The 16,922-nt window shown below is 37.6% G+C and overlaps 1 protein-coding gene and 1 pseudogene across 1 annotated transcript; both read left to right on the forward strand.

Moving 5' to 3' along the window:
- The first annotated feature begins 270 nt into the window (after positions 1-270).
- On the forward strand, positions 271-6,342 carry LOC136175668 (olfactory receptor 5M11-like; annotated as a pseudogene).
- Positions 6,343-11,040: 4,698 nt separating this feature from the next.
- On the forward strand, positions 11,041-11,997 carry LOC136175669 (olfactory receptor 5M5). Its single transcript, XM_065945918.1, has one exon. It carries the CDS (start codon positions 11,041-11,043, stop codon positions 11,995-11,997), a length of 957 nt encoding a protein of 318 aa, XP_065801990.1.
- Positions 11,998-16,922: the final 4,925 nt, after the last annotated feature.

The following is a 16,922-nucleotide window of genomic DNA, read 5'->3' on the forward strand; positions in this document are numbered from 1 at the left end:
GGAAATATGCAGTCCACTTATACATATGGACATAGTTATAAGCATAGTTATCTCTAGATACAGATGTAGGTACACGATAGGTAAGAGATAGAGATAGAATAATAGTTCTGTATTAAAGAAGCTGAAACAATGGCTTAGTGGAAGCAAAACATCAGCTTACAATATTATTCATTTTGAATGATCTGGAGGTGTAGATAAAAATCATTTCAATAGTCAGTAATAAAAAATGTACCTTCATATCTCTGATTCCATCTGTTTCAAGTGCAGAAAATGCCCCTCACCAATGGCACTGCACCAAGAGAATTCATTTTCCTGGGGCTCACGGATCGCCCAGGGTTCCAGCCTCTTCCATTTGTGCTGTTTCTGGTCATTTACCTTATCATCCTCCTAGGCAGCCTGGGCATGATGGTGCTAATCAGACTGGACTCTCGCCTTCACACACCCATGTACTTCTTCCTCACAAATCATCCTTTGTAGACTTGTGCTATACCCCTACTGCAGCCCCACCGATGCTGACTAATCTGTTATCACAGAAGAAGACCATCAGCTTTGCTGTCTGCTTTGCAGTTACCTTTTCACAGCACTTCTCCTCACTGAGTTTTACATGCTCTCAGCAATGGTCTATGACCACTACGTGGCCATATGCAACCCTCTGCACTACAGTGTGAAGATGTCCAGGTGTGTCTGCATGCGCTTGGCCACATTCCCTTATGTCTATGGCTTCTCAGACGGTCTCTTCCAGGCCATCCTGACCTTCCACTTGACCTTCTTTAGATCCAACATCATCAACCATTTCTAATGTGCTGACCCGCCACTCATTAAGCTTTCTTTCTCTGATACTTATGTCAAAGAGCATGCCTTGTTGATATCAGCAGGCTTCAACTTCGCCAGCTCCCTCATCATCATCCTGATTTCTTATGCCTGAATTCTCACTGCAATCCTCAGGATCAAATCAGCAGAAGGAAGGTGCAAGGCACTCTCCACCTGTGGTTCCCAGATGATGGCTGGAAACCTGTTTTATGGGACCCTCTTCAGCATGTATGTAAGAGCACCAGCAGACAAGACAGTGGAAGAACCCAAGCTAACAGCTGTTTTCCACACCTTTGTAAGTGCAGTACTTAATCCCTTGATCTACAGTCCGAGGAACAAGGATGTTAAACAAGCACTGAAGAGAGTCCTCAGAAGAAATATAGTCACTGAGATGGCCATGCCTCAATTTCCATTAAACTGTAACTCTTAATCTTTGGCTCAAATGTCTTTACATTAATAAGATCAATTTTCATATTCTTTGTGTCTGTGTTTCAGTTGTTCTTCCCACTGAGAATAAATAAGCTGTACTTAGTCTAGACTGCTGCCCTTTAATATTTACCTGGGTTGGCGGTAATAACATTTCCTTGGATATTGTTAGAAATGAAGCATAAAAAAAAAAAAAAAAAAAGAAAGAAATGAAGCATAGAATTCTGCACCTCAGATCAACTATTTCAAAACTGCTTTTAGAATCAAATTTTAGGCACTTTGAAGTCATTACATTTTGAGGAGCCCCTTCTAAGTGAAAATTCCTACTAGGTGTTCCCTGGAGGGCTGGTATGTTCTTACTGCTTACAGTGGTAAACAGGATACACATGCTCTGAGCTCAGTCCTTCGAATCTATTCTCTTTTTATTACCATCTGTTCTGAGGGGCTAAGAATCTTTAAGAAGACCAACCTTCTGTACTCTTCCCCCAACTTACTAAGTAAAACTGTGAACCATGGGTCACGGTAGTGTTTTTCTGGTTCGTATGAATGCACTTGTTTGATGGTCAGTCTGGAATGAGAAGAGAGAAGAATATAATCATCATTCTTTTCTCAGACGGCTGTTTGTGGATCTCGTTTGAGGCTTCTGATCTGTAGGGACCTACTTTCTCCCTCAGCTCTGCAAGTGTAAATACACATACTCAGGTTTAGGGAAAGAAGAAATGCTTTTTGTGCCATTGATCTGAAAATTTTAGATTCTTTGGGATTAGCTTTTACTTTCTTTTCTAGATTTTTAAACAAAAATTTGAAATATTGATTTGAGTCTTGCTTCTTTTCTGACATAAAATCTTTATATATTTCACATATGTATTGCTTGAGCTGAAAGTCATTCACTTTGCTATATTTTTACCCCTGAGTTTGCAATATATTCTTTTCTTTTTTTCTGTGCCTTTGTTAACTTCTGAACTATTTAGATGACAGTGTTAAATGAACATATATTTGGGATATAAAGAGATATTTCTTTATCATGTATTTTTAATTTATCTCTGTTGCCAGAGATGATATATTTTATGCTTTTAACTTTGAAAATTTATTAGGACTATGTTTGTCCAGCTTTATTGCTTGTATTTGACATAAACTATTGTATAAGCTTAAGAAGTGATATTGTATATATTTTGATATATTGTATTACAAAATGATGATCATAATAATGTTAGTTGTCACATCTATCATCTCACACAAGTACAATTTTTTGTTGTTATTGTTTGGTGGTGAAAACCTTTAACATCTACTCTCTTAGCACTTCTGCATGTACATCATATAGTTAAGTGTTATCACTATGCTGTATATTAGATTCCCAGAATTTGTCTTATAGCTGGAAGTTTGTTCCTTTGGCCAGCTTCTTCCCATTTACCTAACCTCCAGTTCCTGATAATCATAGTTCCATTCTATACTTCTGTGAGTCTGATGTTGTAGATTCCACAAAAAGATCAGAGTAATTAATTCTTTTCATTCTGTTTGTTTGACTTGTTACCCTTAATGTAATATCCTCAAGGATAATTCATGTTGTAGCAAATGGGAGTTACCCTCTTTTATTTTTACTGAATAATATACCATTGTATATGTCTTCATATATATATATATATATATGTATATATATATATATATATTTATGTAATATAACCAATAGTAACAGCTTTGATTTCAATATATCCTTCAGATGATATGTTCTACTGAAAGATTCACCTGTCTCCAAATTTTCCAGTTAGACTAATAACTACTTAAGCACATGGTTTATACCATTTTTATCTTTGTCTTAAATGTCTTGAATGAGATAATAATTGAATACTTGGTAAATTGGAAGAAAATGCAGTCATGCTATCTTCACCTTTATCCTGCATATTTTCTTTTGTAGTCTAATAAATAGCATTGCTAAGTTACATGCTCACCAGGTTTCCATAAAATATTACTTTCCAACACCTGGACCTCACACTTTGCACTGACTTTATTACAACTTATTATGATATCTTGTCCAAGGGATTTTTCTCCCTGTAATTTAATCACTCTTATAATTTAATCACTTTATTCTGGATATGAACGTCTTTTTAACAAGCATTCACTCAGTAGTAGTTTAGGGAAAAGCACTTATAAAAACACCATTCAGACTGAAATGATAACACAGAAACATCATACTGTATGAATTACGTAACCATTTTATATCTTTATTAATTGTTCTGCTGACCCAATTGAAAAAAAGTGGTGATCAATAATGCAAAAATCTCTTGATAATCCAAAGCCATAAGTTCAAAATAACTACAAAATGATGCAATGTCATGGTGAAAATGCCAAGACTCTAATGAGTATAAATCCATATAAATTAAGATTTCTCAGGAGATTTCTCTTGCAATAGCATTGCAATTATTTCTTCAGAGTGTGCTGAAAAATGCTTTAGGGATAAAAGCTCCAAATTATGAGGTGAGTATAAATCATTCTTAGCAAACTCATCACATGGGCTACTAGTATCTCTGAGAGAAGCTTTCCTTGGGTCAGGTAGGAATGAAAATTCTGACTTCTGTACCTACACTTTCACTGTTTCAGCTTTGGATCTTCATCCAGTAGGAGTCAGATGACAATAAAAGCAGTTTTGAAAGCTATCTTAATTTCTTAGCTAGTTAAAATGAGTCACTGTGCATATATTTCTTATTTAGATTGATCTGTGTTTATACTCATCATTTTACAAATAGCACTATTTTTATTCATTCAGTAATTTAACAGACATTGAGTAACCATATTACAATGAGCATCTGACAATCATATAAGCATTTTTAGAATAATAACTGTTGAAAGAATATCCCACCCATCCACCCAAAAAAAAAAAAAAAAAAACTATATGAAGTAATTTAAAAGAAAGACAGATTCAACAGGAATTATACTCATTCTAGCAAAAAATAAAACTCATTTAAAATAATTTAGATAAAGTCTGATATTGAATAGATGAGGAATCTGAAGTCCATGGGAGAAAGTCATCAATGGCAAGATAAAAAGATTATTTTCTAAATGAAGACTCAAGAGAGATTTACTAATATAACATTGGGTAGTCTGAAACCACTATGCGTACTATAATCAGATAATGTACCTTGTCCTTACATTTGTGAGATATTGGACTGGAAAAACAAAGGAGGGAGAAGAGGGGGAGTTTATTATGGCACAGTAGACACGGGCGGCTCTCCTTGGGAAATTTATATTCACTTGAGATGCCTGAGTCCATCAACTACATGACTTATCTGTCTTCTTCATTTACTGTCTTAAAATATCATCACTTTCCAATATATTCTTAGAGACTTATCTATGTCTTTATGACCAGTTGAGATAGTTTCTAGACTGAAACTGAATTTCAATAACTCTTACTTCCATTTTCTGTTGTCCTTTTCTTGGCTTCAGTATACCCTATTCTCCTACTCATTTCATCTTAAAAGACCACAAACTTGTAGCCTTGGGCACTTAAAATTTTTACCAAATGTGACAACAGTTCAAAGTTAGTCTGCTACATTATTTTAAATGTACCCGGAAGGGGGCAAGCTTTACTCCTATAAACATTTCAGTAGTATTCCAGGTAACAGTGTCACTTGAAGAGGTGAACTTTGTACTTTCACTGATTGATTTTTTTTTTGTTGTGGTTTGTTTTTCTTGGTGAGGGAGAAGAGGAAACTTGGAATTCCAAGATACTACCGTATATTTACTATGTTTATCAATTTACCATAAAAGCCACCTCTGGTTTTTGGATCAATAATTCCTGTTAAATTGCAAGTAAAGCTTTTTTCTTACATCTGTACGTAGCAAAGTATAAACACATATGGATATCAATATCCTTGTGAATCAAAATTCATTAGGATAAAAACAAATCTATATTTTCTCTGTTACCAGCTTATTCTGGTTTGTTCCAATCCAGAGGAAAACAGTTTCACATTATTGAACCAGTGAAACCTGATGTGGAATTTTATTTCAGTTATATCTCTCTAGAAAAGAAAAGTAACTTTTCTTTCAAAATATGGTTACTACCTACCTTGACCATTAATGACCCAGAATTTCACACTGGACATTAAAACAAAAAAAATATGGATATCGATGTCCCATGAGAATACCGTTTTTAGAAGGATGTCTAGTTCCTTGCTTTACTGAAATTTGCTTAGTGTCTGTGTGTGATATTTCTCCAACAGAGAGCAAAATATTCATGGTTATTTTAAAACTAGTTCAGCAATGTCTCCAATAATTTCTGTCCAAGCTTTAAACTTTTTGTTTCGTATTGAGGTATAGCTGATTCAATCATTTGATACAAATTACTTAGTATTCCATATCAGAAAAGGAGTTAAAAAAATGAAAGAGTTGTGGAGGATAAATTTAGTTATCACTTTGATAAGTATCAAATAAACAATATTTCTAACCGCAGGAAATACTGGGTGCAGTAAAAATTAAATGGAAAGCTATCAAAGGTCATTTTCATAGGCATTAGACACGAGTCTCTGACATATCTCAAGCTCTATAAGCATTTGCTTATGGAAACAGAACTAATCTTGAACTGAATTTCTATTAAAAGTTCGAATATTTTCAGTGGGTAAAAAAGAAATGGGCTTTAGCTATAAAGCAACAAATGAATTTATCAACACTCTTTAATGCCATTTTTATTTGCAAGATGCAGGTTTAAGTTGTCAAAGAATTTTTAACTGAGATGTTGAGAACTATGTTTTCTAGTTACCACAGGCCGTTAAAGTGTGAGTTAGACAAAAAATGTAATTAGCGCACTCTTGGTAATAGTGTGTGTCATGGATGGGATAATAGAGGTGAAAAAAGGGAGAGGAGGGGAAACTCAGGCAGATATGGTTTTAAAAAGAGCTTAGTATTACTAATTTCCACACAGACAATGTAAAATGTGTGAAAATTATAAATGCTCGAAAGCGCTTAAAACCTTTGCCTTCACAGTCGTTGCCGTGCACAGGCGTGGCCGCCCCGCAGCTCGTGGGGCCGCCCACCAGCGACCGTCTCCAGCCCACCTCGCTGCGTTCACAGGCGGATCCTTTACCACTGAGCCACCCGGGAAGCCCTGCTGAGTAGTTTTGAAAATAGTAATATAAAAGCTCAGGTTAGAGCAAACCATGTTTATCTCTGCCCCATTGTCCTCATTATTAATACATCTTCTTTATCTCAGTTGCAGGATTTTTATAAAGGTAAAATAAAATAGAAAAGCATAATTGCTTTGTAAAATTGAGGCAACCACGTGCATGGAGGAAGTACTACTATCAAAATACAGCTTCCTCCCCCCACCCCCCCAAATTGTGGAGTGCGGCCATTGAACCTATTTAAAGGAAAGAGTGGGAAGTGGTCATATTAAATTCTCTCTTTTATTTTCGATTATATATGTTTTTGTCTTTTGTTGTTCACTTGGTAAGTTCTTGCACAACTCTTTGCAACACCATGAAGTTCAGCATGCCAGTCTTCTCTGTCCATCACTAGCTCAAGTTTGCTCAAACTCATGTCCATTGAGTCAGTGATGCCATTCAGCCGTCTCATCCTCTGTTGCCCCTTTCTCCTCTTGCCTTCAATTTTTCCCAGTATATGGATATTTTCCATTAAGTCAGCTCTTTGCATCAGGTGGCCAAAGTATTGGAGCTTCAGCTTCAGCATCTGTCCTTCCAATGAATGTTCAGGACTGATTTCCTTTAGGATGGACTAATTTCATCTCCTTGCAGTCCAAGGGACTCTCAAGAGTTTCCAGCACAGTAGTTCAAAAGTGTCAATTCTTCCAAGCTCAGCCTTCTTTATGGTCCAACTCATATCCATGCATGATTACTGGAAAACCATAGCTTTGTCTATAGGAACCTTTGCTGTATTTTTATCTTTATTAGTTATTAAATGCAATACAGTGATCAAACAGGTGCTAGTATTTAAGTTATAAGTGTAGAGATTTAAAGATTAGATAAATATCTTTATGCCATTGAAATGGAAGCTTTGTATATTCTAAATGAATACTTTCCAAGTGGACTCGTCATTCTGGTGAGTGAAAGAATTAGTCTTGGTCGTGCCTGACTCTTTGTGCCCCCTTGATTGCGTTGTCCATGGGATTTCCAGGCAAGAATACTGGTGTGGGTTGCCATTTCATACTCCAGGAGATCTTCCCCACCCAGGGACTGAGCCTGGGTCTACCTATATTGCAAGCAGATTCTGTACCAATAAGCCAGAGAAATCCAAGTGCTCTGGAAAGAGTACTCCTGTTATTCACATAAACTCTGATTCTCTAATTATTGTATTTTCCCCCCAAAGACCAAAACTATAGATTTAAACCCTGCAAATTATTTCTTTGACAAATTAACAGAAAATGTTGGATCTAACACATCTCCATAATTTGGGTGTAACACATACATTCCAGAAAAATTCAGATATGCTACCTTGTAGCTTTCCAGGTTTTTCACACTTCTTAGCCTGTTATGGGGACTTTCAGTTTATTTGACTGTTTGCCAATAAAATAAAAGCATTTTATTTAAAATATTTTCTTTTGTACTATAAAAAATTCATCCTTGAAAATATAGGCATGGGTTTATTTGATTTCTCTTGAAAGCCTTTTGTCTCTGCATGGTCACTCTATCTGAAAGTACCCTTTACCCTTGTCCTTGTAGAAAATACTTAGTTTTCCTTCAAGCTCTTGTTAAATGTTATTATTCTTTGATCCATATACTGATTCTAGAACATGATGAATTACTCCATTCAAGTCTTTATTATTGAACTAATCACTTCTAATGTTATTTTTCTCTTCCTTTATCTCCTTTACCGTGAAGACACCAAGCAGAACTTTCAAGGCAAGCACTCTTACCATTCACCTTTATTTCCCTGCAAAGTGACTCGCGTACGTGCAGGGTTGACTGGTGTTTGTGTACAAAGATTGCCTTATTATAGTGACTAACTCATATGCCATCTTGGAAGTATCACAGGATTCAAGTAGCTAATTTCTGAGGGTGCTTCAGTCAACCTCTAGCAATATATTGTAATCTGCATTTCAATAGATCAAGCACACAGATTTCTTTTGTCATGCTCTGGTTAAGAATAGGTTTAAAATTCAGATCATTTGCCAATACTGTATATTGTAAGTTTTATATAGAAAACAATAAATTCTAATATCTTTTTAAATTTGGAAACTCTTAAGATCTTAGCTCGTAAGACGGCCCTGGTGGTTCAGACGGTAAAGCATCTGCCTACAATGTGGGAGACCTGGGTTCCATCCCGGGGTCAGGAAGATCCTCTGGAGAAGGAAATGGCAACCGACTCCAGTACTCTTGCCTGGAAAATCCCATGGATAGAGAAGCATGGTAAGCTACAGTCCATGGGGTCACAAAGATTCAGACATGATTGAGCGACTTCACTTCACTTCAGTTCACTTAAGATCTTAGATGGTTCAGATGATAAATAATCTGTCTGCAGTATGGGAGACTCAGGTTCAATCTCTGAGTCAGAAATACCCCCTGGAGTAGGAAATGGCAACCCACTCCAGTATTCTTGCCCAGAGAATTCCATGGCAGAGGAGGATGGTGGGCTACAGCCCTTGAGGTTGCAAAGAGTGACAAAAATAGAGATTTACACACACACACACACACACACACACACACACACACACACACACACACACACAGGATCTTAGAACACACAACTTGGAGTGACCAGTTAAAATTAGACCATCCTGAGCGGCTGCTGACCATTTATCTTGGGAACCACCACCTAGCTCACTTAAGTTCATTCTTGTAATCACTCTGACGGGCTTCCCAGGTGGCACAAGGGGTAAAGAACCCACCTGCCAATGCAGGAAGTTTAACAGACACGGGTTCCATCCTTGGGTCAGGAAGATCCCCTGGAGGAGGGCGTGGCAACACACTCCAGTATTCTGAACTGGAATATTCCGTGACAGAGGAGCCTGCTGGGCTGGAGTCCAGGGGTTCTGACCACAAAGAGTCAGATATGACTAGAGCGAGTTGGCTCACAGGCACATGCTCACCGTTTTTATCTAAATGGCTCCCACAGGAATTTCAGTTTTTGCTTCTTATCTTATGTAGTATGTAGCTTATAAAAAAAATGACAACATTGAGAATCCACAATCAAAATATATTGAATCTGTAATGAGAAGTCTGGAACAAGAATTCCTCATTTTGTTCTTTCATTATCATCTATATGGTCTGAACTGATAATCTTTTCCTGAAAGTATAATCCTTTCATTATAATTAGTATCATCTAAACTCTGCATTAAGAATGATCCTATCTCTGTTGATTAGGTTTTTTTGTTTGTTTGTTTTTAACTTTTGAACATTGTAAGTCTGTAAAGAAGATAATTGAACTATTTATTATATGAATTGACCTATATTGGACTGATTGAACTATATACTGCTAGGAAGGTTAGGGTCAAATTTCTGTTCCACTGGTAGCACAAAGCTACCAAATTTTGTATGCTATAAACTCCTTATGTGCTATCTTGGGTAAATGAAAAATGAATAAATAAATGGGTAAGCAAACAAAACTATGATCTAAGTTTTTGCCACTTCTCTTTTCCCCTATCCAAGTCTCTCTTGTTTTATTCATATAAGCTCTTCTGAATGACAAACTCTTCCTTTAATTCATACAGGACTTTGTTATTTCCAGATCTGGAGTCTCTGCCTTTGGTCTATTCACATAGGAATGCTGCAACCTCCTGTATTGAAGGGATATGCTAGGAAAATGGGGCATCCCCGGTGGCTGAGACTGTAAAGACTCTGGCTGCAGTGTGGAAGACTCGGGTTTGATTCCTGGGTTTGGAAGACCCCCCGGAGAGGAGAAAGACTACTCAGACTAGTATGCTTGCCTGGAGAATTCCGTGAACAGAGGAGGCTGGCAGACTGTAGTTCATGGGTTAGCAAAGAGTTAGAGATGAGTGATCAGTAAAATGGGCCTCAGTAATTTTTCTTCAGATTCCTATTGTGCGGGACTCTTTAATACTCAGTGGTAAAGAATCCACTGGTCAATGCAGGAGTCACAGTTTCAATCCCTGGGACAGAAATATCCTCTTAAGAAGGAAACGGCAACCCACTCCAGTATTTTAGCCTGGGAAATCCTATGGACAGAGAAGCCTGGTAGGCTATAGCCCATGGGGTCACAGAAGAGTTGAGCATGACTTAGCAGCTAAACAACAGCAACAACAGTACAGTAAGTGGGGATACAATTCTCAAAGTTTGAATTTCTAAGAATGCACATACTAGAAGCTTCCATGGTGGTCCAGTGGTTAAGCCTCTGTGCTTCCACTGCAGGGGCACAGGCCAGGTCCCTGAGCCCTGGTCATGTAACTAAGATCCTGCATGCGGCATGACTAATAAACAAGTAAATACGCACATACTATTAAAGACTGCAAAAGTGTTTCCAAACATGTTCACCATTTTGTCCAGAACCATCCCTGAGACCAATGATGAATCCACAATTTTGTAGCAATCTGTAAGTAACAGTTGGTGATTGAAGCCATTTTAAGGTAAACTTTGGGTCATAATTCCCGCGTTCCGAAATAAGGTGGAGACACAGGAGCCATTCTGTTTGGGAATCATCTGCACATTATATACCCAGCTATTAGGGGTTATGACCTTATTCAAAGTCTTACCTCCTGCAGTCTTAGACTATGTCTGATAATAGCTATGTGTGAGGATGACTGAGGGTAGAAGAAATAGAGAGAAAGGGGATACAAGAAAGAAAGAGGAGAAATGTATGATGGACTTCTCATTCACTTCTTATTTTAATCTATCTAAGGGAACAATGCTGACACCTAAGAAAATGGGCAGAGGAAATTCCACCTTGGTGACTGAATTTGTCCTCTTGGGATTAACAAGGCGTCCAGATCTTCAGCCCGTCCTCTTTGTGCTGTTCCTGGGGATCTATCTGATCACCGTAGGAGGGAACCTTGGGATGTTGCTATTGATCAGGATAGATTCGCGCCTCCACACCCCTATGTACTTCTTTCTTGCCAGTTTGTCCTGCTTGGATTTGTGCTATTCCACTAACGTGACTCCCAAGATGCTGGTGAACTTCTTATCAGAGAAAAAAACCATTTCCTACACTGCTTGTTTAATCCAGTGTTATTTTTTCATTGCCATGGTGATTACTGAATATTACATGCTAGCTGTGATGGCTTATGACAGGTACATGGCCACCTGTAATCCTTTGATTTATAGCAGCAAGATGTCCAAAGGGGTCTGCATTCGCCTGATTGCTGGTTCATATACCTACGGGTTCCTTAGTGGCCTGATGGAAACCATGTGGACATACCGCTTGACCTTCTGTGGCTCCAATGTCATTAATCACTTCTATTGCGCTGACCCACCCCTCATTCGACTCTCTTGCTCTGACACTTACATTAAGGAGACGTCCATGTTTGTGGTGGCCGGATTTAACCTCTCCAACTCTCTTCTCATAATCCTCATCTCCTACATCTTCATTCTCACTGCCATCCTGAGGATGCACTCTGCTGAAGGCAGGCGCAAAGCTTTTTCCACCTGTGGGTCCCATCTGGCGGCAGTGACTGTGTTTTATGGGACCCTATTCTGTATGTATGTTACACCTCCCACAGACCAGTCAGTGGAGCAGTCCAAAATCATTGCTGTTTTCTACACTTTTGTAAGCCCTATGTTGAACCCCATCATTTATAGTTTGAGGAACAAGGATGTGAAACGAGCCTTTCAGAAACTGATCAGAAGAAAGGTACTTTTGAACTAAAATTGCAGTGTCTTTTTCCTTACATATTAAATAAAAGTTATATTTATGGGAACTGGATCCAAGTTTTAGTGCATTCCTGAAATGTCAATTTTAAATCCATGATTAAAAGCTGTAAGCTATGACAGACTAGTTAAAGACTCAGCTTATAATTTCACATTGACACAAGAGTGCATGGTGTGTAAAGTGAGTGAAGTCACTCAGTCATGTCTGACTGTTTGTGACCCATGGACTGTAGCTCCCCAGGCTCCTCCACCCATGGGATTTTTCAGGCAAGAGTACTGGAGCGGGTTGCCATTTCCTTCTCCAGGGGATCTTCCTGACCCAGAGATTGAACCTGGGTCTCCCACATTGCAGGCAGACTCTTGACAGTCTGAGCCACCAGGGAATCGTGTCAAAGGCTGGGCATTATATTTGTAGGTATTTCACTTTTACATTTATATCTGAGTATATATATATGTTAATTTTATATTAAACATTTATACATTCTCATTAAAACGTGTAATATCTAAAAGAATATAAAGTAAAAGATTCCCTTCTCTTTGCCCCACTCTGATCTTCCATTCTCACTTCTTAAATTTACCATTATTAACAATTCCTTATATTTCCAGAATATTTGTCTATATCCACAAATCAATGTATGGCATGGCCATGTATAAAAAACTGCTAATAACACATGCTGACTATGGTGAGCTAAGTTTTAGTAGTTTATAATTTTGTGGTACTTACCATTCAGGTGCTTTGAACACACGGTTGAGAAAATGTGATCACAGCTGCTGATAAGACTTGCTGTTAACTCAGGGGGACAATGCATGATGGCACGCTCTTGTCCATGACTGACATCCATTTATTTTTCGCCACCTGTGACAGTCATTTTCAAAAAGACATTTTCCTCCTTAGGCCATAATGGGAAGTAAAAATTTCCAAACAATTTATTTTTATGTAATAACTCCTGAAACAAAGAATGGTTCATACAAAGATTGAGGGTTTGCCTCTGGAGGAATTGTACCGTCTGTAGAGTTAATCAACGTCATTCCAGCCTCCTATGGTTTTCACGCTTTCTCTCCTCTCTAGTCTATTTTCTCTCCTCTCTAATCGATTTTTTCAGGATGTGGCAGGTATTTTCTGTCGATACCATAGTTCAAGCTTCACCCACAATTGTCCTTTGTCACAATCAATTCTTGTATATCCAATTTGATAATTAATTATGGTGACTTACCTGTAAGTATTTTAATGTTAAAGATGCAAATATTAATACTAGTTGAAGTTCCATGGCCCAGGCAAAGTTGATGAATGTTTAGTGGGTATCTACAATGAGCCAAAACTGCTTCGTGTACCAGTGAAACTGCAAGAAACACTAGTGTTGCACAATTTTATGAAACCATAGAGATACAAGTCAAAAAAATTTTGCTAAGTGCTATAATAAAGAAATAATAAATAAAGAGAATGAAAGGACTGATGCTATAGAGGAAGGAATCGATTTATTCTGAGTAAATTGCAGTGAGTCTTATAATCGCACAAGCAGGAACTTGCTCATCTTCTGCGCACCTGTCAACATGTCCCCATAAGTCCCGGTCCAGTATTATGTCACACCAGGCCGCGTCTGAACAAAGTCAGTGTCGGATGTCGCTTTCAAAGGAAAAGGATGACACAAATTTTATTACCCCCCAACTGACACCTTTTTTTCTCAATTGTATTTCAAAGCATCCTTTTCACTTTAGACCTTATTTTTGCTCAATATTTCTTGCAGAGTAATGTTTTTATAGTCATTAATTCCATGCTATCCTGTACAATTATTTAAATCTTTTCATTACTAGATATTGTTTTGAAATAACTTTAATTTGAAAGTTAGATTGCCTATAAATTCTGTTAAAACATGCATACAAATAAATAATTATTCTTTTAACTTTTAACATTCAATTTCAGTTTATAGCTTGTAGAATTCTACTTAAATATCTAGAGATCTACTGTTTTTAAGCATGCAAACAATTTCAGTTGTGTAAAACTAGTCCCTTTATTATTTCAAGCGTTGTGATTGAAGAATCCATGTCTCTACCTTTACAATCTAGCCAGGCTTGACACTAAATAAAGACTCGGTAATGATTGAAGCATTAAAAAATGCCCATTTTGAAAGTGAACAAAGTGCATGTCTCCATTTTTACATATATAGGAAAGTTTTTGAAAGGACCGAGTGACTCTGAGGAAACATTTTTAAGACAACAGTACTGTTCAGAAATTCAGGTGACCCACATTGCCGTTGATGTTTATAACACTAGCAACATGGTGCTCATATTTATGCCCTCATTCACACAAGTTTAACACAGAAAAGGATTTCACCCACTACTTTCATGAATTGTTGTTCTGCTATCTAATTATCTCATCCTCTGCCACCCTCTTCTCCTTCTGCTGCCCCGTGGACTGCAGCACGCCAGGCTTCCCTGTCCTTTACCGTCTCCCAGAGCTTGCTCAAACTCATGCCACCCGACCATCTCATCCTCTATCGGCCCCTTCTGCTGCCTTCAGTTTTTCCCAGCATCAGGGTCTTTTCCAAAGAGTCTGCTCTTTGCATCAAGTGGCCAAATTTTTGGAGTTTCAGCTTCAGCATCAGTCGTTCCAATGAATATTCAGGACTGATTTCCTTTAGGATGCACTGGTTTGATCTCCTTGCTATCCAAGGAACTCTCAAGAATCTCCTCCAGCACCACAATTCAAAAGCATCAGTTCTTTGACACGCAGCCTTCTCTATGATCCAACTCTCACATCCATACATGACTACTGGAAAAGCCATAGTTTTGACTATATGAACCTTCGTCAGAAAAGTGATGTCCATCTACAGTGATTTTGGATCCCCAAAATATAAAGTCTGTCACTTATTTTCAAATTATATTTGCCATAATTGAGAGGACTGGATGCCGTCATTTTAGTTCTCTGAATGTTGAGTTTCAAGTCAGCTTTTTTTTTTTAAATTTTAATTGGAGGCTAATTACTTCACAATATTGTGGTGGTTTTTGCCATATATTGACATGAATCCTCCATGGGTGTACATGTGTTCCCAATCCTGAACCCCTCCCACCTCCCTCCCCATCCCATCCTTCTGGGTCATCCCAGTGCACCAGCTCTGAGCACCCTGTCTCATGCATCGGACCTGGACAGGTGATCTATTTCACATATGATAATATACATGCTTAAAGGCTATTCTCTCAAATCAAGCGAGCTTTTTCACTCTTCTCTTTCACCCTCATCAAGAGGCTCTTTAGTTCCTCTCCACTTTCTGCCACTAGAGTGGTATTATCTGCATATCTGATTCACTTTCCTAAGGAGCAATGACTATGGTAGCATAGCTATATTTTCCTTCCCACCTATCAGGAAGATCAGTGGCTGTAACTGATAGCTTTCTTTAGTGAAAACCAGTCCTGGTGTATTTAAACAAATAGTTGCATATTCCAGGGAACAATAATGCTATAAGTCGAATATTTTTATTCATACATATTTTCTTCAGAGTAGTGGATATCTGAAGAATATTTAGACTTTCACACTAACACATGTACACATGGAGGAGAGAGAAAGAAATAATCATACTTTTCAAAGATCAGGCACTGTTTCAATATTGGCTTGGCCAAAATGTTCGTTCGAGTTCTTCCATCAGATGTGGCAGAAAACCTGAACGAATCTTTCTGGCCAACTTAATATCTGTTGTTTCACTTAATGTTATCACCGACATATTATTTCAGTATTATAGTCCCTGTTTTAGAGATGAGCGTACAGAGGCGACAGATTACTCATAAAATCGCATAACTTAGAAGAGTATTTCAAATATGTTTCACTTCCAAGTTTATTGCTTTTATTTTTTAATCAACTAAACCATTCTTTTTTCACTATAGTTTCTTGAAGACAAAAACCACGCAATGAATAAAGCTATCATTTTCGGTCTCCCAATAATGTTATTGATCAGGTATTTAACAGTTGCTGGATGCTGAATCATATAGCCTACTATGAGAAGACATTCTATTTATTATCTGTAACAAATTCAACACGTTTAATAAAGTAAGATTGATAATCAGATCCTGACTCCATCATTTGTCAGCTAAATTAACAGTTAAAAGCATGAACTCTGGTATCAGATTCACTGAGCCGGTTCCTCAAACTCTCCCTGCCCCAGTTTTCGCATCTGTGAGATTAATATACAGTGCTTTGTCAGAGGGGAGCTGTGTAGAGGAAATGGAGTAATACCTAAAATATTTAGGACAGTGGTTGTGACATAACTTGCACTCCCTCAATAAAATTAACTCATTTTTTATTATTAAATAGAAAATTGCTCACTTGTTTTAAACCCTTTCTTCTCATAGCTTTCTTTATTTTCCATTATTGCATTTATTACTTTTTAGATATAATACCCTTACAATTTTAGTTATTTAACTAAAACTTATGTTTCCTGTGACACTATAAACTGTTTTTAAAAAAGTGAAAAGTTAACTCCTTCAGTTGTGTCTGACTCTTTGCAACGCCATGGACTGTAAGCTGCCAGGCTCCTCTGTTTATTGGATTTTCCAGGCAAGAATAATAGAGTGGGTTGCCATTTCCTTCTCCAAGGGATCTTCCCAACCCAGGGATCAAACCTGGGTCTCCTGCATTGCAGGCAGACTCCTTACTGTCTGAGCCACCTAGAAACCCTTTTTAAGTAAGTGCCTTAAGGTCAGATATGATGTTCGAAAGCAATTATTTCTCCATTACTTAGTCTGGTACATAGTCAGGGTTTCCTAAAACATAGGTATGTGATAGATAGAAGATAGATAGAAGTATAGAGAACTCTTACAAAGTGGAAACTACAATTTAACTCTTATAATGTGAAAAGAATTAGACATCGTGTTAACATACTGATGGTATCATAAGTGTGTATAATTTATTCATGTGTAATAAATCTGTTTTTA

This window comes from Muntiacus reevesi, chromosome 9 (assembly GCF_963930625.1).
Source record: "Muntiacus reevesi chromosome 9, mMunRee1.1, whole genome shotgun sequence".
In the NCBI taxonomy this organism is placed as follows: Eukaryota; Metazoa; Chordata; class Mammalia; order Artiodactyla; family Cervidae; genus Muntiacus; species Muntiacus reevesi.